The sequence below is a fragment of the Salmo trutta genome, chromosome 3 (genome assembly GCF_901001165.1).
Source record: "Salmo trutta chromosome 3, fSalTru1.1, whole genome shotgun sequence".
NCBI classification, from domain to species: domain Eukaryota; kingdom Metazoa; phylum Chordata; class Actinopteri; order Salmoniformes; family Salmonidae; genus Salmo; species Salmo trutta.
The window spans coordinates 60,340,802-60,368,712 of record NC_042959.1 but is presented as its reverse complement, the minus strand read 5'-3'; the positions used below and the strand labels follow the sequence as shown (position 1 = coordinate 60,368,712).

At 43.0% G+C, this 27,911-nt stretch overlaps 1 protein-coding gene across 5 annotated transcripts in view; it reads left to right on the top strand.

Moving 5' to 3' along the window:
• The window catches only part of LOC115181910 (t-SNARE domain-containing protein 1), a 167,445-nt gene that overhangs the window by 80,601 nt on the left and 58,933 nt on the right, over positions 1 to 27,911 (top strand). For all 5 annotated transcript variants that reach the window (XM_029743617.1, XM_029743624.1, XM_029743604.1 and 2 more), the window contains 5 exons: positions 7,527 to 7,617; positions 7,742 to 7,816; positions 8,006 to 8,062; positions 11,079 to 11,246; positions 21,782 to 21,854. In XM_029743617.1, coding sequence (XP_029599477.1) covers positions 7,527 to 7,617; positions 7,742 to 7,816; positions 8,006 to 8,062; positions 11,079 to 11,246; positions 21,782 to 21,854 — 464 coding nt within the window. The remainder of the gene's footprint in view (positions 1 to 7,526; positions 7,618 to 7,741; positions 7,817 to 8,005; positions 8,063 to 11,078; positions 11,247 to 21,781; positions 21,855 to 27,911) is intronic.

Sequence of the window (27,911 nt, the reverse complement as noted above, 5' to 3'; positions counted from 1 at the left end):
AGTAGCGAGGCTATAAAAGTAGCAAGGCTACATACAGACACTGGTTAGTCAGTCTGATTGAGGTAGTATGTACATGTAGATATGGTTAAAGTGACTATGCATATATGATGAACAGAGAGTAGCAGTAGCGTAAAAGAGGGGTTGGCAGTTGGTGGGTGGCTTGACACAATGCAGATAGCCCGGTTAGCCAATGTGCGGGAGCACTGGTTGGTCGGCCCAATTGAGGTAGTATGTACATGAATGTATAGTTAAAGTGACTTTGCATATATTATAAACAGAGAGTAGCAGCAGCTTAAAAAGAGGGGTTGGGGGGGGGGGTAGCCATCTGATTACCTGTTCAGGAGTATTATGGCTTGGGGGTAAAAACTGCTGAGAAGCCTTTTTGTCCTAGAATTGGCACTCCGGAACCGCTTACCATGTGGTAGTAGAGAGAACAGTCTATGACTGGGGTGGCTGGGGTCACACCGCCTGGTGTAGAGGTCCTGGATGGCAGGCAGCTTACCCCCAGTGATGTACTGGGCCATACACACTACCCTTTGTAGTGCCTTGCGGTCAGAGGCCAAGCAATTGCCGTACCAGGCAGTGATGCAACCAGTCAGGATACGATGTTGCAGCTGTAGAACCTTTTGAGGATCTTATGACCCATGCCAAATTTTTTGAGTTTCCTAAGGGGAAATAGGCTTTGACTGTCTTGGTGTTTGGACCATCCTAGTTTGTTGGTGATGTGGACACCAAGGAACTTGAAGCTCTCAACCTGCTCCACTACAGCCCCGTCGATGAGAATGGGGGTGTGCTCGGTCCTCCTTTTCCTGTAGTCCACAATTATCTCATTAGTCTTGGTTATGTTGAGGGATAGGTTGTTATTCTGGCACCACCCGGCGAGGTCTCTGACCTCATCCCTATAGGCTGTCTCATTGTTGTCGTTGATCAGGCCTACCACTGTTGTGTCGTCTGCAAACTTAATGATGGTGTTGGAGTCGTGCCTGTCCACGCAGTCGTGGGTGAACAGGGAGTACAGGAGGTGACTGAGCACGCACCCCTGTGGAGCTCCAGTGTTGAGGATCAGCGTGGCAGATGTGTTGCTACCTACCCTCACCACCTGGGGGCGGCCCATCAGGAAGTGCAGGATCCAGTTGCAGAGGGAGGTGTTTAGTCCCAGGATCCTTAGCTTAGTGATGAGCTTTGAGCGTACTATGGTGTTGAACGCTGAGCTGTAGTCAATGAATAGCATTCTCACATAAGTGTTCCTTTTGTCCAGGTGGGAAAGGGCAGTGTGGAGTGCAATAGAGATTGCATCATCTGTGGATCTTTTTGGGCGGTATGCAAATTGGAGTGGGTCTAGGGTTTCTGGGATAATGGTGTTGATGTGAGCCATTACCAACCTTTCAAAGCACTTCATGGCTACGGATGTGAGTGCTACCGGTCTGTAGTCATTTAGGCAAGTTGCCTTTGTGTTCCTGGGCACAGGGACTATGGTGGTCTGCTTGAAACATGTTGGTATTACAGACTCAATCAGGGACATGTTGAAAATGTCAATGAAGACACCTGCCAGTTGGTCAGCACATGCCCTGAGCACACATCCTGGTAATCCATCTGGCCCCACAGCCTTGTGTATTTTGACATGTTTAAAGGTCTTACTCACGTCGGCTACGGAGAGCATGATCACACAATCATCAGGAACAGCTGATGCTCTCATGCATGTCTCAGTATTGCTTGCCTCGAAGCGTGCATAGAAGTGATTTAGCTCGTCTGGTACTGTTGAATGTTTGAATGGTACAGTTGAATGGTTGAATGGTGCAGTTGAATGGTTGAATGGTACAGTTTAATGGTTGAATGGTGCAGTAAGATTGGGATTATTTTCATGCTGAGTGGATGTCGCATACTCACGGCTACTCACTGCCACTTCCAGCGACTACCGTAACTGTAGTAATTTTCACGAGAGGAGATTGTCTTCATCTACTTTTGTAATGGTGGGCATATTTAACAGTACACGCAAACGCCCTGCCTCTGGTTAAGAATGTTAATCGACCATCTGCACCCACGGTCTACCTCTCTACTCCCTGCTACAACCACAATCTCACAGTTAATAGAATTGGACCCGTCCTTGTAATCGTGGAAATGCACACAGCAAAAGTCTAAGTGGATTAATCGCTCCCACCCTCTGAGTGTCATTGTCTTTGTTAGTGCATTAGGCATTCTGTGGCGACTTGTCCGTAACCCACCAGAGGACGAGGACACTGTTTAGAGGAGAGGAGAAAGAGGAGCGGAGAGGGAGAAGAGAGGGAGAAGAAGGAGGAGAGGCAAGATGAAGGAGAGGAGAGAGGGAGGAGATGAGAGAGGAAAGAGAAGAGAACAGAGGAGGCAACATACTCTGCTCTGACAGACAGACAGAAGGCCAACTGCCACAGAGGGCCTCAAAGAGCCTCTCCTCAACCAGCCATAAGGCATAACTTCTGCCACGGGCTCCCCACAGCAGAGCCCTCACACAGTACAGTACATTAAAGTACAGACACTGGAGCTATAGACGGAGGATACTGTAGGAAACGTTACGTCAATTACTGGGCTTTCATCTTGCAGAGACAGATCCACATTTATCATGGAGTTAACTTTGAACCTTTTAGCAAATAACCCCTATGTTGTTTCATGGTGCTGTAAAATGATATGATGACATTTTTGATGGGATATTAAATATTATCACATCAGACACACTGATGTTCCTATAAACAACCTCAACACATAACTGCACAGTACTACCATACTATACTGCCTTTTTACCATCAACAAATATTCTGCTAAATTCACATCTATTACAAAATCCACAAAATGAATGAACTGTAAAATATATTATTGATAAAACAAACATGTCAAATATGCTTCCATTTGTTGATGAAAGAAACCTTTACTGTGAAGACCATACGCTAAATTAGCCCTGTGCTAATATTTAGAAACATAATAATTTTTTCCACTAAAGTAATTTGTTTTCTACCATGCTACATGGGTTTAATTGAGTCAATATGACCATACTCTATTTAGTTTTTTAAAGACAGCACTATGGAACAATTAATTTAATGAAATCACATGAGGTGATATATATATATATAGAGAGAGAGAGAGCGATAGACAATGCTTGAAGAAGGGATGAAGAAGAAACTATATTAAACTGCTGTGGTATGTGCATACATGCTTGCGTGAGAGGCCTTGAACAAATACTGTCTAAATTCATCAAATCTCCCTAGACCATGTTGTGGAGATCGGCAATAAGAACATTGATTTAGTGTCTGGTGCTGTCTGTGCAGTCTGGGCTTAGCCTCCGAGCCTGGTGCTCCCCTGGTCCCCTCTAGCATAGCTTGGACACAACATACTGCACAGTACAGCAGAACTGGGATCAAGTACTATTTTCATTCATTTCAGATACTTTATCAGGGCTTGACTGAGTTTATGTGGCGCAATGGAAACAATGAAATAATCGCAAACTCTGCCCATGTAGTTCTCCAGACAGTCTAAAGCAGTGTTTCCAAAACTTGGTCCTGGGGACCCCAAGGGGTGCACATTTAGTTTTTTGCGCTAGCACTACACAGCTGATTCAAATAATGACCTCATAATCAAGCTTTGATTATTTGAATCAGCTGTGGAGTGTTAGGGCAAAAAACTAAACATGCACCCCTTGTGGTCCCCAGGACCAAGTTTGGGAAACGCTGGCCTAAATCAAACACTAAAGGTAGGATTCTGAATATTATTTGAACCCAGGTCTGATGTACAGTACATTCTGTCCTGGTGCTCCCTGTAGAGACCCAGGGATAAATACTGCTAGCGAGACCTTCTCCATACCTCCCCACCCTAGTCCTCAAATATTGATCTAAATCTGGAGAGAGGAAATGAAGGGGAAAAATAGACAGACAGACAGTCCTCAGTGTATTAGTGAACTCAGAACCAGGGCCATGTCACTGTAATTCTCTGGCCACTGTGGGAAGAACCAAGCCAACCTAGTGGAAAACAGTGGGAAAATAGACATTCTATTTTTTTCAGAGAGAGAGAGAGAAAGAGTGAGAGAGAGAGAGATCTCGAGGTTGAAGGCCAAGCAAAAGTACAGTCACGCTAGCTTCTGAGGGGAGAAATAAGTTGAGCTACAAGTATGGCCCCTAAAGCCAGAGAAAGTATGACCTCTGTGTTTTTGGTGTCTGACTAATCGTGCTGTATCTCTGTCACTCTGCATTGCCTCAGCAAGGTCATACTGTATCTGCCAGTGATACATTCAAACCACTCATGAAAACAGCCATTCATAATGTTGTGCAGGAGTTGATTACTGCTTTACTTCCCCCATTCATGCAAGACCGGTTGTACTAGAACACATGTAAAAGCTGCTGTTAAATGGGTGGGCGGAGTAGATACTCTATCCTGGGTTAATTAGAGTCCGCAGCTATGGGCTGGATGAGGTACTTGTAATATCCAGGAAAAATATCTAGTCAATCATATGACCCTGATGCAGCTGAACGTTGGAGTTGGTTCACCATGCTGGATCATAAGTGTGCTCTAAGTGCTTGTATTTAAATCCATCTGCATACTGTCACTAATAAGCTTGACTGTGACCTTCTGTTGTATCTTAGGTAGGTAAAGGAAACATATGCGCACGCGCGCACACACACACACACACACACACACACACACACACACACACACACACACACACACACACACACAGGAACCAAAGGGATTAATAAGATGGCTAAACCTCTGGCTGATGTGTCATCGTTTAACGGTTCAGTCAAAGACTTCTCAGACATCCAGAGGATTACGGTAAACTCCCGGCTAGTTCATGCACCATCACGTCACAACAGGAACAACTTGACTGATCTATGTGGAGAAGGACTGTGCCTTTGGATCTGCAGGCATGAAATTAGTTAACCTAATACACAGGAGGTGAATATCCTAATTATGTTGTCTTCAGGCCTACAGTGTATTCACTGTATGACATTGATTGGGATAACCTGTACTTCAATGGTTTTAACTTAAAACCATGCAACAAAAACCATCTCAAATGTGTGCATAGAACACAACACTTATCAACATTATCATCAACATCTTCCAATGCTTCATGTACTAAACATAAGAATCCATTATGACCTGTTTTAATGAATTCCTGTGGATCATCTATGAGTCATTTTGCACCTGTTCTAGAGAGTTAGTTTCTATGGATCATCTGTGTAGGTTTATGCCACTGTACCGAGCAGTATGTTGTGCCAAACTCTCTCGGTTCACATCGCCCACTCTAGAGGACCCTCTTACACTCTTCTGACGTATCACATTACAAAGCTATTGAGATCTGTTAGTCACTTGCGCCCCCACAATGATCTCAAGAGTAGGGACTCAGCAGCAGAAAAGTATGTAAAAATATAATGTGAATTGCAATCAGTCACCTCCGATGACTTTCTCCTTTGTGCTCTGCTTTGTATTCCTTTGTGGCTGATCAACCCCAGTGAGAGAGAGACGGAGAGACAAAGAAAGAGTGGGAGAGAGGTGGAGCGTAGAGAGAGAGAGACAGTGAGAGAGGGATGGAGAGTGAAGAGAGAGAGAGAGAGAGAGAGAGAGCGCACAGGGAGACCTGCGACCAGTTGTCTGAAGGATGGTATGTGTGAGAGAGAGGAGGTGCTGTCCTGATGTCCCGCATGTGTAATGGCTGCCTCTGGGCAAGCAGGGTTCTGTTGAGACAGACTGCTTATTTAGCTATGCTTAAGATTATCAACACAGTCTTGAATAGTATTATCCAACCAGATTTCTAAGGTCATAAGAGCTCACAGACACAGTTTAATTTCAACCAGTTCAGTTTCATCCACCAGGTTGCCTCAACACAATATTACTAGCCTCAGCCCTCACCTAAACTTAAAAACAACAAACAAAACCTCATCCAGAAACATTACTGCTCCACTGAGATAAAGAGCACATTTCCAACTTCATAAAAAAACAAGAGGTACAATTAAGAAATTACTATAGTAAGTGCCGATTCAGTGCCAAATAAAGTAACAGGGTTGACCGTAACAGGGTTGACTGTAACAGGGTTGACCATAACAGGGTTGATGATTAAATCTTAAATCAGCCATGAATCTCCTCTTGACAGGGAGAACGGAAGCTGGTTGTGTGCCACAGGGAGTGACAATTTAATGCAAGTTTCACAAAAAAAAGGTAATTGCTAAAACATTTCTAGCCTGCCTATCTATGGGTAACAGGGATGATGTGTTATTCTCAGTTTTCCACCATAAAACACCAGAAAATGGCCAAAAGAGTCGAACAAGCTCACATGGTTTTAGTCTATGATGTGTTTATTGTTTCTTTTTTTAAAATCTACATTTAAAAGGAATAGCTTCACTATATTAAAACGAGAGTTCAGTTCACGTAACAGGGTTGACCTTAAAATGAGGGACAGACTAAATGAAATCACTAATCACATGAAATAAATAATAATCTTCAGAAATGTCAGTAACTAGGGCTTTACTATCATGGTGAAAACTTGGAGAATTGTATTTTTATTAAGTGTTTTGCAATCTTCCTAGAAGAGATTTATTGCATTTTTAAAATCCATATTGGTGCACAATTTTGACTTATAATATCAAAGGGACGCAAAAGGCACTACTCTCATGGAACAACCCAGAGATGCTTAAGTAAATGAGTGTGTGGGAGGAGACGTTGAAAATAAATGTGAAAAGCTACAGGCAGTCAGTATTGATATTAGTGCAAGAAAATGTTTTTGTGCATGCAAATGTGACTATTGTCTATCAGAGATTTGAATATGATTTCCATAATCACAATAGTGTCTGAAATCAGTAAACTTACTGAAGGCATCTATCTTTTTGTGTTGTCTTCACCATGTACTGTTTGGCCAAATGAACAGACTGTAAGTTGAATTGTCTAAAATGATACTTATCGATTGAATCGCCATCCACACGTATGCCACTATTTGATAATAAATGTGTTTATAGACAATAATTGGGGGTTCATTCGTTCAACATAAAAATCCATACCCATATAGCTGAAAGCTATAGCCATAATGAGTGCACCTCCATCCTCCCACCACTGGGCAGCACTGTAGTTTGTAAGCTGCTGTGTCTTTTGATGGTGAAAGCCTGGGTGGCTCATCTTTGTTCTTCCCCTGGCAGAGAAAGAACGCCCTGGGTCCCTCATTGTGCCACTGTACAGGACCTGTCCCTACCTCTGCTCTGTCATTAATATTGATTCACTTAATTGGTTGAACTCAGAGTTCCCATCGCCCTGGCCAGCCCAGAAGGCACACTGTCCGTTCTAGAATCCAGCACTAGGGGATTAAAAGCTGCCATGTCCTGCCACGTCCTCCAGAGTTCACGACCCCAAGAATAACCTCACTCATACCACCTTAGAAGTTAAAGACTATGTGCATATGTCTTTGTCTTTTCGTCTTCTCTCTCTTGCACTCTCTCCCTCTTTATCTCACTCGCTTTCTCTTCCACTCTTTCTTTCTCTATTTCATTCTCTCTGGCTCTCTTTCTCTTCAATTCCAGACATTCTACACAGCAGCAAACCAACAAAGTCATCACCAGCACCAGTCAGCTCATCAAACAACTCTCTGACATCATCACTGGCTCTACACGGGTTAAAACGTTTTTTTTTTTTCATCTATTTTTCCAGACTTTGTATCTAATTAAATACACAGAAGCAGAGACATAAATTAAGATAATTGTCACTAATCTTCGTTCTTCTTTTCTTGTTTTCACAGCAAGATCGTCTTCGCCTGACTAGACTTAAGACAGAACTCTCAGAGTCGGTTCAACGCTATGGAGATCTGCAAAAGGTTCCCTTGCATTGCCTCATGTCTTCTCTTTTGTTTAGTGGGGTGTTGTTCTATAGAGAATGGTGACCTTGTGACATGAAAAATAAAGAGCTGATTTGCAACATGGCTGTAACATACAGTATGTTTTACAATATGAACTAAATGCTTCTCTCATGCTCTTGTGCTCTCTCTTTTCTTGTGTCTCTTCAGAAAATTGCAGACCGTTCAAGGGCCTTGCTACCCCCGGCACAGACAGAAATGAAGCAGGTGAGTTTGATGCACAGAGTATCAGTCTGTACTGGCCTTTGTTCCATTGTGAAGGTGACAACGCTCATTAGAGACAAAGATAATAAGCTTGGCTCTCCTTGTTTGATTGCCTTCTCATGAGAGGTTCTTTGAAGCTTTGTCTAGTGTCTCCTCTCCTCTCTTCGCTTCTCTGTTTTCCCTCCCGCTCTTCTCTTCTCTCTTTCTGTTTTCTCTCCCTCTCTTCTCTCCACTCCCAGACAATTTATTTGCTATACATCCAAGTCCCTTCAGTACTGCCACTGTTGTTCAACACATAATCTGAATTTTTATGTCAGTTGAAAAGTTCAAAAGGGAGAGAGACACATTATGGGTTTAAGCTGGGGTATATGTACTTTCAGCAGGACATAGTTGTCCCGGCTACATCAACACAGAATCAGATCTTCCCATCCCTTCGGGGGAGGAGGTGGTATGATAAGAGATTTGTGATGGGATGATCCTGCTTTTTTTCATTGAGGAAGAGAGGCGGAAGAGAGAGAAAGATAGGGAGAGAGAGATCAGAAGAGGAGACAACAGATAGTTTGGTATTGAATATGAGCCACAGACAGTCTAGCCTGGAAGAACTAGATAAAAATAACTGTAGGCTAAAAAAACGGATGAGATGGACTCTGATACCGTGTGACGATTCTATCCATCCACCTTTTTTACGCTTTCATTGGAAACCATCACTTTCAGACTACTGAGATGGAAAAATTATAATCCAATCTATATTCAATCAGACATCACAGAAATAGACGGACTCACTCACATACAGTGGAAAATCCTGACAATTAGTATGTCTATATTATGATTTATACATATAGTCATGGGCTATACCATATAAAAACTGGCTTGAAGTCAGATAACAGGTATCATTTTGATGCACCAGAAAGCATTGTGTCTGGAGACCTCTCTCTCTCTCTCTTCTGTGTAACCCGTCGTTCTTTCCCCAAATCTAAGGAGTATTTTGTCTCCCGTGGAGACATCTAGTACAAATGATTACATGAGATATATAGCCTTCTTAGAACACCTTTGGGGACAGGAGAGGAGACCACTAAAACAACAATACACCAAAGTCATTTGTTGTAAGTCAGAGATGAATGAACAGTGAATCATTTTGAAGGTGTCACATTTCTATGAGTTCTAAGAGGGACTGAGGGATTTTTTTTACCTCTTCACAATACAATTAAATCATGATTGAATTTATTCATACATCACACCGGCAATAACAACACTGAAAACTGCAATGATCCTTATCAAAAGCACTCAATAAAGCTAATGAGAAACTCAGACATCCTTTATGATGCACTGTGTAGTGTTACTGTGTTGTACGTGACACTGTGTCACTGTACAATGTATCTTGCTGGCATCCAGTTACCTGTAAGTTCCTGTAAAAAAAGTGCAGCATATTACTGTAAATTCTGAATACATGTTTAACAGTACATTACTGTAAAGTACATACAGTACCTTTTTTTACAGTAACTTACAGGTAACTCTGCCAGTAAGTTACCGTAAAAACAGCCAGATATTCTTTACAGTAATGTCTCATTTAGCTCTTCATGCTGGTAGCTAGGCTTTCATTGCCTGATCTTTATTTAACCTTTTAAACCTCATGGTTTCACTGTAATGTCCTGGAATAATATCAGTATGATCATGTCAAGAAGAGCGCTGCCTGAAAATCAATGTAAATAGCTGTAACTTATGTTGATGTTATTGAAACATATTTCACATTATCCCTAACATTCCCTGAAAGAGTTCTCGTTTGAAATCATACTTAACTCAGATGACCCGCTGGAGAATACACAAACTCAGGTATATAGCCCCACTGAAGACACTAGTATCAACGTTCTCCTTACACACCCCTGAACCCTACAGCACCAGGACACCAGAGGCTTATGTATTAAGGCTTATTTTCTGCTGAATCAATTTCATCAAAGTCTTTTCATTATGCTGGCTCAAGAGGAAAACGTCTCAGACTCCAGATATAAGGACAGGTTACGTAACAGTGATTACCTTCAGTGGGGAAAGAAACTTCAATAGACCACGAATAATGGGAATAATATCTTCACAAATCATGACATTTCTTCTGTTTTAGGGACAAAGCAGTTGGTCTATAATTTAGTATAGCCCGGCCAAGAGACCAATACCTCGGATGTCAGTAACACAACTGTAGCAGATGGTGCAAATTCACTGACAACAAAAAGCATGAACAGCATAGAAGACAGAGCAGATAGGCTGTGTGGTTCACATTGAGTGGGCAGACCAAAGACACTGGCCCTCCTCTAGCCCCTCCCACCTCCGTACTGAAGATGCTACCCACAGTAAGAGAAGAACGACAGGATGATTGGATGAGTCACACTGTGGGCAGGAAAAACAAAAGCCACCTCAGGGTTTTATCAATGTCATACATATGCAATTAGGGGTCAAAATTAGCAGATCAATGTGGGCCTCTTTCAGTGGCCAACTCCCACGTTTCCATTGAGTGTGCTGAAAGGAGAGCGAGCTCAGTAAACTGTCTGCACAGAGAAGAAAAGGGTCCTAGTCCTTTTTGATTGAACTTGGGTAAACAGTGTGAAGAGGGGGTGGCAGCTGCCTAGAGTGATATATTTAAAGTGTGAAACATTCTAGTTGTGTTGAGGTGAAATTATATTCCGGGAGTACAGGATGTTTTCCCCCCAGTTGCTCTCCTGTTGGCTCAGGTACTGTGACTCAGATCATGGCAAGCACAGACGACCATGAGTCAGCCAGGGGTTAGCCCTGTGCTGTGAATCACACTGTCTGCCTAGACCTTTAGTGGAGTCAGGGAGAAAGAGGTGCAGGACAGAAGCAATATACATTGGTATTCTCAAAACAAATCTAATTGTAATGTTCTCGTGTGTGTGTGTGTGTGTGTGTGTGTGTGTGTGTGTGTGTGTGTGTGTGTGTGTGTGTGTGTGTGTGTGTGTGTGTGTGTGTGTGTGTGTGTGTGTGTGTGTGTGTGTGTGTGTGTGTGTGAGCACAGAGTCCCCAGACTCCGTTTGCAGAGCTGTGTGAGGAGGGGGGTCCCCTGTTTGGCGGTGCAGCAGAGAGCTCTGAGGGGGATGGACAGGAGCAAGCGTTCCTCTCAGAGATCAGTGAGGAAGACGTGGAGGCCCTTCGCCAGAGAGAAGAGGCCCTGCTGCAGATTGAGGTAAGGAGCTCAGACATCCACGTGCTCTACCTTAGTTTACAACACCCTGCCTTAATGTTTTCTGAGGAGAAACGGGCAAAAACCTTCTACTTTCCAATGGCACTGTTGCTTTCAAATGAATGGTTTGTTATCTGAAATATGCAGTGTTCAAGGTGAGAGTTGATGTAATCTATTTGCCAGTAGTAAGGGCAGTAATCCATCTATCTAGCATCAGCTTTGAGCTGCTAGCCGTGTCTGTAGTTGAGTTGTTTTGAAAATTGCAACACTTTCCAGCCAAAGTGCACAGAGTATCCGTAGATTGCATGGAGAGAGAGAGAGAAACACTGAATTAACTAACTAAAAAACAAACAAACATTCTGATAAAGCTTGTCGTTTACAAAGTGGCCAGAGAGTGCATTGCCCCAACGCTATTGTCTTCAGAGAGGTCTATAAAAACACGCTACTTTAGTAAATAGACACTCAGCCAATCCCAGACTCCACCTCCCATCTGGGCAACCTATTGGTATTATGTCTCAGTACTGAAGCCGTTTCCACCATCTCTTCTGCATATTAAACGCTACCCAATTACCTGGGCGCCTTTATAGGCTTGTTTGTTCTCTTATCTAAGTGTGGATGGAATCACAATGTTCACCAGACTTCCTTTCACGGCTCATTTTGAAATACAAAGCATCACATCAGGTAACTCCAGGGTGACGTCCCAAATGGTACCCTATTCCATATGTAATGCACAACAAACCCATAGGACTCTGGTCAAAAGTAGCACACTATATAGGGAATAGGGTAGCATTTGGGATGCAACCCAGGCCTGACTCCACCCAAACAGCTGTTTCCCTCTCTTCCGCCGGTGTCTGAGACAGATGTGAAACCAGAAAGATGTGAACTCTAAACGACAGGATCACTCCGCTGTGGGTGATTTTAAATGGGTCTGATTTCAAAGAGGTTTCAGATATTTGTTGTCAGCATCTCCTGATGTTAGATTTATCCTATGGGTCCCTCGGCGTATTTGGTGTACTCTTTGGAGAAGACTTTGGAGAAGAAAAAGCAACACTGTAATTGCTTTAATCAGCTTGATTAAGTGTTGTGATAACATATGGACATCATTCAAGAAAGGAGACCAGAATCTCACGCTGCATGCTTTAGAAATGACACCATGATACAACCCATTCCAGCTTTGAAGGGAGTTTACAATCCACTGCAATGTGTGAAAAGACTTGAAGACGAATAACAATATTTTGGGGGGAGTTGTACAGTGAGGGAAAAAATTATTTGATCCCCTGCTGATTTTGTACGTTTGCCCACTGACAAAGAAATGATCAGTCTATAATTTGAATGGTATGTTTATTTGAACAGTGAGCGACAGAATAACAACAAAAAATCCAGAAAAACGCTTGTCAAAAATGTTATAAAATTATTTGCATTTTAATGAGGGAAATAAGTATTTGACCCCTCTGCAAAACATGACTTAGTACTTGGTGCCAAAACCCTTGTTGGCAATCACAGAGGTCAAACGTTTCTTGTAGTTGGCTACCAGGTTTGCACACATCTCAGGAGGGATTTTGTCCCACTCCTCTTTGCAGATCTTCTCCAAGTCATTAAGGTTTCGAGGCTGACATTTGGCAACTCAAACCTTCAGCTCCCTCCACAGATTTTCTATGGGATTAAGGTCTGGAGACTGGCTAGGCCACTCCAGGACCTTAATGTGCTTCTTCTTGAGCCACTCCTTTGTTGCCTTGGCCATGTGTTTTGGGTCATTGTCATGCTGGAATACCCATCCATGACCCATTTTCAATGCCCTGGCTGAGGGAAGGAGGTTCTCACCCAAGATTTGACGGTACATGGCCCCGTCCATCGTCCCTTTGATGCGGTGATGTTGTCCTGTCCCCTTAGCAGAAAAACACCCCCAAAGCATAATGTTTCCACTTCCATGTTTGACGGTGGGGATGGTGTTCTTGGGGTCATAGGCAGCATTCCTCCTCCTCCAAACACGGCGAGTTGAGTTGATGCCAAAGAGCTCCATTTTGGTCTCATCTGACCACAACACTTTCACCCAGTTGTCCTCTGAATCATTCAGATGTTCACTGGCAAACTTCAGACAGGCATGTATATGTACTTTCTTGAGCAGGAGGACCTTGCGGGCACTGCAGGATTCCAGTCCTTCACGGTGTAGTGTGTTACCAATTGTTTTCTTGGTGACTATGGTCCCAGCTGCCTTGAGATCATTGACAAGATCCTCCCGTTTAGTTCTGGGCTGATTCCTCACCGTTCTCATGATCATTGCAACTCCACGAGGTGAGATCTTGCATGGAGCCCCAGGCCGAGGAAGATTTACAGTTCTTTTGTGTTTGTTCAATTTGCGAATAATCACACCAACTGTTGTCATCTTCTCACCAAGCTGCTTGCCGATGGTCTTGTAGCCCATTCCTGCCTTGTGTAGGTCTACAATCTTGTCCCTGACATCCTTGAGCTCTTTGTTCTTGGCCATGGTGGAGAGTTTGGAATCTGATGGATTGATTGCTTCTGTGGACAGGTGTCTTTTATACAGGTAACAAGCTGAGATTTGGAGCACTCCCTTTAAGAGTGTGCTCCTAATCTCAGCTTGTTACCTGTATAAAAGACACCTGGGAGCCAGAAATATTTCTGATTGAGAGGTGGTCAAATACTTATTTCCCTCATTAAAATGCAAATCAATTTATAACATTTTTGACATGCGTTTTTCTGGATCTTTTGTTGTTATTCTGTCTCTCACTGTTCAAATAAACCTACCATTAAAATTATAGACTGATCATTTCTTTGTCAGTGGGCAAACGTACAGAATCAGCAGGGGATCAAATACTTTTTCCCCTCACTGTATGTATCTGTAGTCAGTCAGACTTATCAGAAGTTTTAACATCAATGTTCAGAATCACCTCATCTAGCCACATCGCATGAGCCTTTGTCAAACAAGACTGGAAAAGTAGCTGTCACGTCTGCTCCCGCTCTTCCCTTCCCCTGGCGCTTGAGGGCGCCAGATTACCCTGCATCACGCACTCCTGCCATCCATCATGCACACCTGCCTTCCCTCGTCACTCGCATCAGCATTATTGGACTCACCTACCCTCACTTATCTCCTGTTTACTTCCTCCCTTATATTTGTCAGTTTCCCAGCTCTGTTCCCCGCTGCTGCATTGTATTGTTTTTGCCTTTGTATTTGTTTCTGACGCTGGTCCTGTCTCGTCTATGTCAGTTGTTTATTAAATGTTTATGGCCCGTACCTGCTTCGTCTCAACAGCGTCATTCCGCGTGACAGAATGCAGCATCCGTACATATGAAGCATCGGGGAGTACTGGCGTTCCGGTTGGAATGGTGGCAGCGGCTCTGGGTCGCCACCGATGGAACCCGGGGATGCCTAGCTAGATCGTTGGGCTTTCACGCCATAGCTGGCTCGAGACATTTCCTTGCCCCGGTTGGCTTGGATAGCGCCCATCCCACGTCTGGCCTCAGCCCGATTGTCAGTTCTTCTGCACCCAACCGGTCCAGGAGTGTGTTCTTTGTTGTTTGTTTTGTTCGTGACGTCTGGGTGGATTCCGCCGCCGATGGCACCGGGGGTGCCTCAGCCAGCCCGTCGGGCTTTCACGCCCTGGCTGGCTCGAGAGGTTTCGTTGCCTCGGTTGGCTCGGCAGGTTTCCATCCCACGTCATGCTCCACTGGATCTTCGGGCTTCCTCAGCAGGATCGACAGGCGTCTTGCCTCAGCCGGATCGTCAGGCTCTCATGCCTCGGCCGGCTCACCAGGCTCTCACACTCCTGCCGGTTCGTCGGGCTTTCACACCCCAACCGGCTTGCCTAGCGCCCATGTCTTGGCCGGTTCGCCCAGGTGGGACGCAAGGTGGTGTCCCAAGAGGGAGGGGTACTATCATGTTTGCTTCTGCTCTTCCCTTCCCCTGGCGCTTGAGGGCACCAGATTACCCTGCATCATGTACTCCTGCCATCCATCATGCACACCTGCCTTCCCTCGTCACTCACATCAGCGTTATTGGACTCACCTGGACTCACTTATCTCCTGTTTATTTCCTTCCCTATATTTGTCAGTTCCTCAGCTCTGTTCCCCGCTGCTGCATTGTATTGTTTTTGTCTTTGTATTTGTTTCTAACGCTGTTCCTGTCTCGTCTATGTCAGTTGTTTATTAAATGTTTACTCCCCGTACCTGCTTCGTCTCTCCAGTGTCATTCCGCGTGACAGTAGCAGCATCAATCTGTCCTCATTGAGTGGTACAAAAGCACCAAACTACTGAATGAGCCTCAGACACCACTTACAGCTTAATTTGTGTGGAGCGGTCTGAGATGGAGGTAGTCATGATGATTGGTTGTTCAGAAAAGCACTCAGATGGATGGAGTCATTTGATTGGTAGCTCAGACAGGGTTGTCTGGCCTCTGCTTTAGTCATACCCACACAGATACATGTCAGAGGGACTTCCCTGGCAGGTGCTGAGGGGCCTGATGGTGTACCTTGGTGAGCCTAATAATATCTGACAATGTGCTTTTCCCTGTCTATAACCCCCACCCCCCATCTCTCCAAAGCCCCCCTCCCCTCTCTCTCCTCTTTCTCTCCTCTTTCATTCCCTACTCTTTCACTCTCTCTCCTCTCTCTCCATCCATATCCCTGAGGACCTTAAGATCAGTTTCTATCTGCTGTTATCCAAGGAAAACGGTATCAGCACTTCCCTCTGAGAAAAAAACGCGTTGATCTGTTGCCTGGGGTAGTTTGCCATCCCTCAGTGTGTGTGTGTGTGTGTGTGTGTGTGTGTGTGTGTGTGCACTCAGGCAAGGCGTTCTCACTGTGAATGGAAGATAAAGAGTGCAGCAGTTTTCAAACAGGGACCGATGGGGAACATGGGAGGTTACAGTGGTTCTCTCCTACCGACGGTCCCCTACCTACACTAAGGATACTCTGCTGTTCATATTACACACCAACACTGGGATCAGTCAGGAGTTTGACACCATAGAAAAATAATTACCATATTGGATATACCCATGTGTAGCACATGGGGATGTGTGAAACTTACTCCTCAGTCTGAAGTGTCCCCACTTGCGCCAGTGAAGAGCTAGCTTTTTGCGTGGCTCCAACTGGTACGACTCTTTAGGAGGGGGGTTACGTGAGCTAGCAAGGCAGAGGTCCTGGGTTCGAGCCTTGGTGTGAGCCGAATCAGGAAGAAGTAAGCAAGCAGTGTGAAGTCCTTTACAGGTGCAGTCAGATTACTGTGGTCTGAGAGGCTTTAACACTGTTCTAGTCATTCTATGTTTAACATTCCTCTGGGATGGGCAATTCAATTATTGCCTATCGTCCTCGACTACCATGATATTATAATAAATGCTCAGAGAGAGAGAGACAGAAGATAGACTATAAGGAAGTATCAGGTTTAGGTGGCGGAGGTTTATTCTGCTTCTGTACCATCTATACGGTCAGCTCCCAGCTGCCCCTCACACACAATGTGATCGTCAGCACCGAAGATCATTTCACCAAAATGAATTCATAAAAAAGCTCAAGGCAAAGCAGAGGACAGCTTTCAAGGGGAATCTGAACACAACACCTGGCCCTGTGAAGAGGTAAAAAAACAGCAAAGCGTGTCTCTCCTACCAATGCATTCCCAGGACAGTGAATCTATGCAATCAGTTACATGTAATCTGATTACAAAAAACTGTAATCAGTCACGTTACCAGCTAAAATATTGTAATCAGATTACAGACACTTTTGAAATACAAGATGATTACATTTTCGATTACTTTTAAATTCAGAAAGCATTTTTTTTGCAAACATCCTATGACACTTTTCTGTTTTCTCAATGACATTCAATTCAGCATTGAAAAAAGGCGCAAGTTAAAGTTTGTTCCACATGAGCGAGTCTGACCATAAGTCAGACACCACTATGATGACACACCAAATGTGTCTGATGGATATTTTTGTCTTCTTCTAATGTAACAGAAAATAATCAGATTACGTTACTGAGTTTGGGTAATCCATAAATTACATTACTGATTACAATTTTGGACAGGTAATCTCACCATAAAAGGCTATGCATATGAAATACACACGTCCCTAACATTGACCGTATTGTGGAGGAATTACATGAACAGGAAAAGTGTGAAGAAATCACAATGACATACTGTATCCTCCTCATCGTGGAGACTCACAAACACAATAAATCACAATATGAATATAATAAATACACAATATAAATCACAACACAACCTCAACACAAACTTTAGCAACCAGGATTCATGCAACAGGAAAACTTCAAATGTAAATAAACCCCCTTAAATATTGTCATTCTGGCCATGCCTCTGGCTGCCCTTCGGTTCATGTGATGTGCATCTCTTTAGTGTGTGTTCTGGGGTTTTAGGTCTTTGGACCGCTGCAGGAAAGGCAACATTTGATTTTACATTCTAAACCGTTTATTCAACAAGGGCAAAAAAGAGACATCACATGCTCCAGCCCTTTGAAAGAAAATGTCATAGTTTCTCCCTCTTCTTTTCACCAGTAAGCGTGCACATAAATCTGCTTAACTGTTTTTCTGCTGTGGCAGTGACACTGTGTCCTGTTGCCCGATGCCTTTGGGCTGGGGTGGGAGATGTGGAGAGAATATCCTATCAGTGCTTAACACATTTATCAGAAAGAGAGGGAGAGACAGAGGGGTGTTGGAGGGAGGGAAAGAGGAAAGAGGGAAATAAGGGAGGATGGGGAGAGAGAGAATGGTAGAGAAATAGAAAAGGATGGAGAGAAGGGGAGGGTGGAGGAGGGTATTATTTGCTTCACTAACCCACAGTTGAGTTCCTTCCGCTCCGCAGACACCAGAGGTGATCTCTACACCTGGTCAACTCTAACAGGAACTCAATTCCAGCATATTCATGTCCTTCTAGAGTTTTGCTGGTCCTGTTTGAAAACGGAGTCATTGTTTGGGACTCCATGCATTTAATGTTGTCTTCTCAATGGCTTCATTATGTCCCTCTTCTCAGCACGATCTGGACAGCCCTCTCAAACCAGCGCAAAAAAGACTCCTAGTGTCCTATGAAAACATTAAAAACTATTTCCTTTCCATTGTGATCTTGATCCTCAAGGTTTAACATTTGGTAACATATTATATATGAGCCATGACTGGGATGGATCCAACAGGATACATCAGCATCCTACAGAGGAGAATACAGTCCTATTCTTCCACTTCCTCCTTATGTAGTGTGCACTAAAGCACTATCAGTGCAATCGACTGGTCTTGTCTTCACCTCTATCAGCCAATCACCATGTCTGAAGACTTTGGAATCAACTCAACCTGCAATCGCTCATGGCAATGCTCATATCAGCCAATCGTCAGATTTAATTTCTGGTGGTGTCAGCCCGACCCAGACTCTTGTTAGACCTCAGGAACATGAGGAATGGAACAGCGGTGGCGACCGGCGGACCTGTCAATCAGCCGCTTGTTTTTGTCTCCTTTATCTCAGCGTGCAGTTTAATTGTGTGTCTGGTGTTGTTACGGTGGCCTCTGTGTCAGATGGAACTGATGTCTGCATCTCTGTCTGACATTTATTTCACATGAAACAAATACAGGCCCCTCTGCCTCTTACAAGAGCTCTGTTTGTTGACCGTCTATTGCATCACAGAAATACCATAGCAGATGTGGTACTGACATGAAGAGTCAAACAACTGACTCCCATGACTTAGTCATACTGTCAGTGGTGGAAAAAGGACCCAGTTGTCATACTTGACTAAAAGTAAAGATACCTTAATATAAAACAATACTCAAGTAAAAGTCAACCAGTAAAAAACGACTTCGGCAAATGTCTAAAAGTATTTGGTTTTAAATATATTTAAGTATCAAAAGTAAAAGTATAAATCATTTCAAATTGCTTATATTAAGCACACCAGATGGCACTATTCTTGTTTTTTTTTATTTACAGATAGCCAGGGGCACACTCAAACATAATTTACAAACGAAGCATGTATGTTTAATGAGTCCGCCAGATCAGAGGCAATAGGGATGACCAGGGATGTTCTCTTGATAAGTGTGCAAATTGGACAATTTTCCTGTCCTGCTAAGTATTCAATATGTTATGAGTACTTTTGGGTGTTGAGTATGGAGTAAAAATAAAAAAAAATTACGGAATGTAATGAAGTAAAAGTAGTCAAAAATATAAATAGTAAAGTACATGTACCCCCCAAAACTACTTAAATATAACTTGCAAGTATTTTTACTTAAGTACTTTACACCACTACATACTATAGACAAACTGACATGGATATTCCTTCACCACCATGGTTTATAAAAGAAGAGCTGAATTGTTAGCAAGACTACTATCACGTTTCAGGTAAGACCCAAATGCAGACTGTGTTGAAGTAATAATGTTTATTACAGCAACGGGGCAGGCAAACGACAGGTCAAGGCAGGCAGGGGTCAATAATCCAGCGCAGTAGGGCAAAGGTACAGGACGGCAGGCAGGCACAGGGTGGGCAGAAAAGGTCACCACCAGGAAGAACAATAGTGCGCTAGGAACAGAGGGAAAAATGCTGGTAGGCTTGACGAAACAAAACGAACTGGCAACAGACTGACAGAGAACACAGGTATAAGTACCCAGGGGATAATGGGGAAGATGGGCGACACCTGGAGGGGGGTGGAGACAAGCACAAGGACAGGTGAAACAGATCAGGGCGTGACAACTACAAATAGTCTTGGGTAAGAGTAGAATTCCTGTTCTTAATACCTTAAGACCTTTTCCCAACATTTGTCTTTCAAAGGACTCTGGTTGTCTTTTGAGGTCATTGTGCTTTTGTCTGTTGATAATTAATTCAAAGTGTACAGGAAGTGCAGCAGAGCATATGGAACATAGCCTGTCCCCATCCCAGCATGGGTCAACACTCTCTGTAGGACATTATGTATAGTTGGTGGGGTGGGTGTGGGTGTGTGGGTAGAATGAGAACCTCCTGTTTAAAACCGAGTGAACCAGGGCCTGGGAGGCCAATGGTGGAAGAGTGGCCATGAGCTTAATATAACCCTATGAAATATGGAATAGGGCACACATCTGGCCCTAAGCCTTTCCACTCCCACTCTGCCCCCAGGCTGGCAGGGATCTGAACAGAAGACAGCCCGTCACTCTCTCTCTCTCTCTCTCTCTCTCTCTCTCTCTCTCTCTCTCTCTCTCTCTCTCTCTCTCTCTCTCTCTCTCTCTCTCTCTCTCTCTCTCTCTCTCTCTCTCTCTCTCTCTCTCTCTCTCTCTCTTCTACTCACGCTTTCACTCATGACTTTGTTAAAGTGTTCTGTCATTGTAATGAACTGAGTTCAGATTGCCAGCAACCGCTTTGCCAGGTAAAATAAATGTGTTGTTATTCTATTCCTGTGTGATGGAGAGGGTTGCCCAAAGACGAAAACAGCAAGAAAGTCTTTAGCGTCATGAGGTTTTGCCAGAGGCCATTTTGGATCCAACCAGATGGTGTTTGCCAAGAGCCAGGATGGCTGCTGCCAGTTTCCACAGCAATATCAGACACCTGTGATGGATGGCCCAGTGGGTGAGGCTATACAAACGCAGCTGTGATTGCATGGTGCTATAATGGAGGAAAGGGGGACCTGTGATAGGGAGATAGACAGAGGTTTTATAAGCCTTCATATTGCTTTGAGCTGATACACAGTGAACAGATTCAAAGCCAGAGAACTGGGGAGGAGGGTCACTCAGTGTGGTAATTCTCTCTCTCTCTGCAGTGGCCAGACTGCACACTGACTGAAACGAAAACAGAAGTAAACAACACTCTCAATTACTGTGTCCATACACGTTTATATCGATTTATATGAAACACAAATTTACATTTAGTTTTTAATGAGCTTAGTGTGGTGGATTTTAAAGGGGCAGTGCAGTCAAAAACTAGATTTAGCTGTGTTTATAAATATTTCCACACCATGAGGTTGGAATAATACTGTGAAATTGTGAAAATTATGATAATACCCTTTTAGTGCAAGAGCTGTTTGACAAGACAGCTTGAAATTTCAGCTCGTTTTGCATTGGTGGAGTTTTGGCCTGCCTGGCAACATCATCAGGCGTTATAAGTTAATAGACAAATAAAAAGAGTGTTTAAAAACTCTGCCAATGCAACAGCTAGTTTTCAGGTTACATATCCCTCCCATTAGACTCCTCCAATAAGGTCCCTCACTCAGACCACTCAGACCACTCAGACCTCACCCCAGACAGTCCTAGCAAAAATGCTAAATGCTTTTTGCTAAGAAGCTATTTTTGATTATTTTTGACCATTTTCATTGAAAACAATCACAGTACTTATTAATTGTTAACCAGAAATTATTTAATATTGAGATTTTTTTTAAATGGCTGTATTGAACCTTTAACTTCTCAGAGAGTAGTTTCGATATATTTTTTGAAATTGTTTAATGTTTTGACTTGCATATCCCTGTCTATTTTGGGGAATCCATCGAGACTATAGAAGAAGAAATCCCAGGAATGCAGATGGCCCATGACCTCTAGAGTAGAATGTATTTATTTAACCCTTCGTTGTCTGTTTCCTTTACAGAGGGACATGTTGGATGTCAGCCAAATCATGCGAGATCTGGCCAGTATGGTGCACGAGCAGGGAGATGCCATAGGTGAGACATCACGTGTGTGTGTGTATGTGTTTGTGTGTACGTGTTTGTGTGTACGCGTGTGTGTTTTTATGATTGCCTGAGCTCCTGTGTGCGGTCATCCATGTCTGCATATTACTCTGTCTGTCTTTTCATCTCTGTGTCTTTGTAATCCCTTTGATATTTTGACCAACTTTACAGCATCTCTTTCATCATGAGATAGCAGACTTAATTAATCACCTTGGGTAGAGGGTAGAGGACAGGACAGCATGTCCAAGTCTTCTGTTATTGATAAACAAGTCCTGCAACCCAGCACTGATCTAGACTTGGCAGAGAGAGGGAAAGTGTGGTTCAAAGCACAGACAGAGAGATACAGAACAACACCACCACCATCACCCTGCAGAGAGATGAACTGGAGACAGGGGGGATGATATGGAACACTAGTCACCGAAAGAGAAAAACATGAGAAAGGAGGACAGGAGAGTGGAGATGTACAGATACTGCAGCAGACTGGATGGAAGAGAAAGAAAGAGGAACAAGGGAAGCATGAACGAAGCAGCATGACTGATCATACTTGTGCATATCAGTGTGTGTGCCAAACCAAATTCTGCTGTACATGTGTCTCTGGTATGTGTGTGTACCTTTGTGTGTGTGCATGTGTGTCCGGGGTTGAGATCTCATAAATGAAGGAAAAGGATTATTCTATTCTAATTGGTCCATTGTGTGGGAGAGTGGCCCTGAGTCTGGCTGTTTTAATCCATCTAGAGTACAATGACCTTTTCTTTTGATCTATTTTCAAATGTTCTTACTTTTTAACTGCATTGTTGGGAAAGAACTCGTAAGTAAGCATTTCACGGTAAAGTCTACACTTGTTCTATTCAGCGCATGTGACAAATACAATTTGATTTGATTTGAATTTTACTTTAGACTCATGCCAAGTTTCCAACTCTCACAGACTCAATGCTACAAGAGAGCAGGCAACAGGCAATGAGCGAGAAACGATGAGGAACTGGAGAACAATACACAATTTATCCCAGATTCTATTCATAATTAGGGTACTTAACATTTGGAGTGAATAATGTTCAGCCTTATGGAAGGGAATATTTAAACAAATGGCACTTTTGTTTCATAGATAAGTTCTGTTAGGACAGAAATACGACTTGTTTGGTCTTTAGAGAAAGGGTTTTCTGAGGTGAACACGCAGGAGGAAATCTCTCCTTTCAACTTCAGTGTCCCTCCTCATTTCTCTCACATGCAGAGCACAGGGAAAATAAGGGGAAATAAATAGTGGCGAGTTCTAAGAAGTTAAATGTCAATTGTTGATGAAATTGGGTACACTAGTAAAATGCCATTAGAATCTCATTAGATTTATGTCGCTTCAATTTCTGTAGTCGTCATTCATGTGAGGACGTAGGGAGGATATATTTTAGTATGATTATGAGGGTATACATCATGGATATATTTAGACTGTGGATATATTGTGGATACATTGAGACTGTGGATACAATGCGACTGTGGATACATTGCGACTGTGGATACATTGAGACTGTGGATACATTGAGACTGTGGATACATTGAGACTGTGGATACATTGAGACTGTGGATACATTGAGACTGTGGATACATTGAGATTGTGGATACATTAAGACTGTGAATACATTGAGACTATGGATACAGAGGAAAGTGGAACATTGGTGTGGTGGGAAAGTGCTAAAGTGTGTAAGGATGAACATGATGGCTTTAAGAGATGGTGGAGGTGGTAACTGTGAGAGGGTGTTCAGCTCACCAGTGTACAGAGCGAAGGTGCACAGACATAATGTTTCTCTCTCCCATCCAACTTTGAAATAGAATCAGGTAAATTGCATGTTTTGCTTTTCTATAGCTGTGGTGTACATGGTGAGATTTTTATTTTTATGTGTATAATAAAATCTGGGTCTGAATAAGCTGATGGGGCTTTAGGGGGGCAAGGGGGCTGAGGCATGTGAAGGTGTCCAGAGCAGTAGCGGGGGAGCGGTAGAGGGGTAAATTGAGAAATCAGCAAACCCAGGAAGTTTGGATTAGTGCTTTTTAGAGGGCGTAGAGTTGAAAGTAGCTTCTCTGTGACAAAGCCGCTGCTTCCGTGTGGTGACACACTCGACAAAGCCACAGGTCACGCTGTGCCAGAACTGATGCAATCAACAGCAACAAAAGAGACAGAGAGACAGAGAGATAGAGATAGAAAGGCTAGCCTGTTTAGGATAGGAGGCAGTATTTTCACGGCCGGATAAAAAACGTACCCAATTTAATCTGGTTATTACTCCTGCCCAGAAATGAGAATATGCATATAATTATTTGATTTGGATAGAAAACACCCTAAAGTTTCTAAAACTGTTTGAATGGTGTCTGTGACTATAACAGAACTCATATGGCAGGCCAAAACCTGAGAAGATTCTATATGGGAAGTGCCCTGTCCGACCATTTCTTGGCCTTCTGTAGCCTCTTTATCGAAAATACAGGATCTCTGCTGTAACGTGACATTTTCTAAGGCTCCCATAGGCTCTCAGAAGGCGCCAGAACGTGGAATTATATCTCTGCAGTCCCTGGGCGAAAAACAGTAGGGCTTTTGGAAAGTGGTCGTTCTGAGAACAATGACACTGGTTCGCGCGTGCATATGACGACTCCATTTTCTACTTTCAGTGTTTGAACGGATACAACGTCTCCCGGTTGGAATATTATCGCTATTTTATGAGAAAAATCACATAAAAATTGATTTTAAACAGCGTTTGACATGCTTCGAAGTACGGTAATGGAATATTTTGAATTTTTTTGTCACGATATGCACCGGCGAGTCACCCTTCGGATAGTGTATTGAACGCAAGAACAAAACGCAGCTATTTGGATATAACTATGGATTATTTGGAACCAAAACAACATTGGGTGTTGAAGTAGAAGTCCTGTGAGTGCATTCTGACGAAGAACAGCAAAGGTAATCCAATTTTTCTTATAGTAAATCTGAGTTTGGTGAGTGCCAAACTTGGTGGGTGTCAAAATAGCTAGCCTGTGATGGCCGGGCTATCTACTCAGAATATTGCAAAATGTGCTTTCACCGAAAAGCTATTTTAAAATCGGACAACGCGATTGCATAAAGGAGTTCTGTATCTATAATTCTTAAAATAATTGTTATGTTTTTTGTGAACGTTTATCGTGAGTAATTTAGTCAATTCACCGGAAGTTTTCGGTGGGTATGCTAGTTCTGAACAAAACATGCTAATGTAAAAAGCTGGTTTTTGATATAAATATGAACTTGATTGAACAAAACATGCATGTATTGTATAACATAATGTCCTAGGAGTGTCATCTGATGAAGATCATCAAAGGTTAGTGCTGCATTTAGCTGTGGTTTTGGTTTTTGTGACATTATATGCTAGCTTGAAAAATGGGTGTGTGATTATTTCTGGCTAGGTACTCTCCTGACATAATCTAATGTTTTGCTTTCGTTGTAAAGCCTTTTTGAAATCGGACAATGTGGTTAGATAAAGGAGAGTCTTGTCTTTTAAAATGGTGTAAAATAGTCATATGTTTGAAAAATTGAAGTTTTTGCATTTTTGAGGTGTTTGTAATTCGCGCCACGCTCTACCATTGGATATTGGTGAGGCGCTCCGCTAGCGGAACATCTAGATGTAAGAGGTTTTAAACAAGTGAACTTGGGTAAATCAAAGGTAAAGTGGTGCACTCATCTATTTTACTGTCTAAGTATTGCGTTAGTCTCATTGTGGTTATAGTACAGCATGTGTTCAATCTTGTGGTTTTGGGAGGAATCAGAGGAATACAGTGATTTTCAGATAAAAGGTTATTATGTCTTGATTCAGTGACATTTACTTACATGTCCTTATAATAGCCAAATACACTGAGAATGTGGTGTTGTAGAAAATGATTTGTAGCCATGTTTGACAGATTATGCTTTTCCTTGTTGATGAGATGTTTTTCTCCCTGTAAATGTCTTGCAAATCAAAGACATAATTAGTGGAGCATGGTGTGAGGGAAGTAAAGGCTAATGGAGGTGTGTGTGTGTTTGTGTGTGTTTTCTTGTCTCGAAGGTGGCTCAATTGGTATTAGCATACTATCTGGGTTATGATTCTTTGTGCGAATTATCAAGCCATGTACTACAGATGTAGGATATTAATTTGAGCCAGCTGCCGTACCAGGCAGTGATACAGCCCGACAGGATGCTCTCGGTTGTGCATCTGTAAAAGTTTGTGTGTTTTTGGTGACAAGACAAATTTCTTCAGCCTCCTGAGGTTGAAGAGGCGCCCCTGCGCCTTCTTCACCACGCTGTCTGTGTGGGTGGACCATTTCAGTTTGTCCGTGATGTGTACGCCGAGGAACTTAAAACTCTACACTCTCTCCACTACTGTCCCGTCAATGTAGATAGGGGGCTGCTCCCTCTGCTGTTTCCTGAAGTCCACGATCATCTCTTTTGTTTTGTTGACATTGAGTGCGAGGTTATTTTCCTGACACCACACTCCGAGGGCCCTCACCTCCTCCCTGTAGTGTCGTCTGCAAACTTGATGATTGAGTTGGATGCGTGCATGGCAACGCAGTCGTGGGTGAACAGGGAGTACAGGAGAGGGCTGAGAACGCACCCTTGTGGGGACCCAGTGTTGAGGATCAGCGGGGTGGAGATGTTGTTACCTACCCTCATCACCTGGGGGCGGCCCATCAGGAAGTCCAGGACCCAGTTGCTCAGGGCGGGGTCGAGACCCAGGATCTCGAGCTTAATGACGAGTTTGGAGGGTACTATGGTGTTAAATGCTGAGCTGTAATCGATGAACAGCGTTCTTCCATAGGTATTCCTCTTGTCCTGAGGCATCTGGTTGCAGTTCATATGGCTTCCACTAGATGTCAACAGTCTTTAGAAATTGGTCGATGTTTTTCTTTTGAGAAATGAAGAAGTAGCCATTTCCTTTCTGGGTGTATAGTCAAGTGGACTGTTTTGTTTGGGCGCACGACCTGAAGCTCGCTCCACTTTCATTTTATCCGCTATTGATCACAGTTTATCCCGTCTTAAATTTTAGCGATTATTTACATTTTAATATATCTAAAGTTGGATTAGGAAAGTTGTTTGAAATGTTTGGACAAAGTTTTCAGGTAACTAATTACATATTTTGTTGTCATGTTGGGCGAGGTGGAACCGGTGTTTTTCTGAATCAAACGCGCCAAATAAATGAACATTTTGGAGATATAACGACAGAATTAATCGAACAAAAGGACCATTTGTGATGTATTTGGGACATATTGGAGTGCCAACAAAAGAAGCTCTTCAAAGGTAAGGCATCAATTATATCGTTATTTCTGAGTTTTGTTGAAATATATATTATATCGTTATTTCTGAGTTTTGTTCAACCCTGGCGTGTTGAAATATAATTGTCATTTGTTTGTTTGATGGGGTGTTGTCCTCAGATAATTGCATGGTTTGCTTTCGCTGTAAAGCCTTTTTTAAATCCGACACGGTGGCTCGATTAACAAGAAGTTAAGCTTTAATTTGGTGTATTGCACTTGTGAATCTATGAAAGTTAAATATTTTGAATAATTATTTTTGAATTTGGCGCTCTGCCATTTCACCGGATGTTGTGGAAACGTTCTGCTAGCGGAACCCCTAGCCATAACAGGTTTTAATGGAAAATCAACTCTGACATTTTAAAGTGGAAATTGCAAACTTCAGAAGCCTTTTTAAACCTCTAATACATTCCTCTTGCAACAGAGTGATCAGAATCATCATCTGTATCTGCGAGTCCAATGTTCACATATTGATTGATAGAGTACATGTGAAATGCATCTATATTTAATTTCTTCAAAACTCATTTGATGTGATTGACATGCAAAGAGATGTACACAAGCTATAATGGCCATGGTGGCCCTCCTCTCTCTCTCTCTCTCTCTCTCTCTCTCTCTCTCTCTCACACACACACACACACACACACACACACACAAACACACACTCATATCTATTCACAGTCAGCCATACAGAACCCAATAATATCTTGCACTGCCAACATGTTACAAGCTTCAGATCAGCGGTCATGGTTGTCCGGTCTGCTGCTC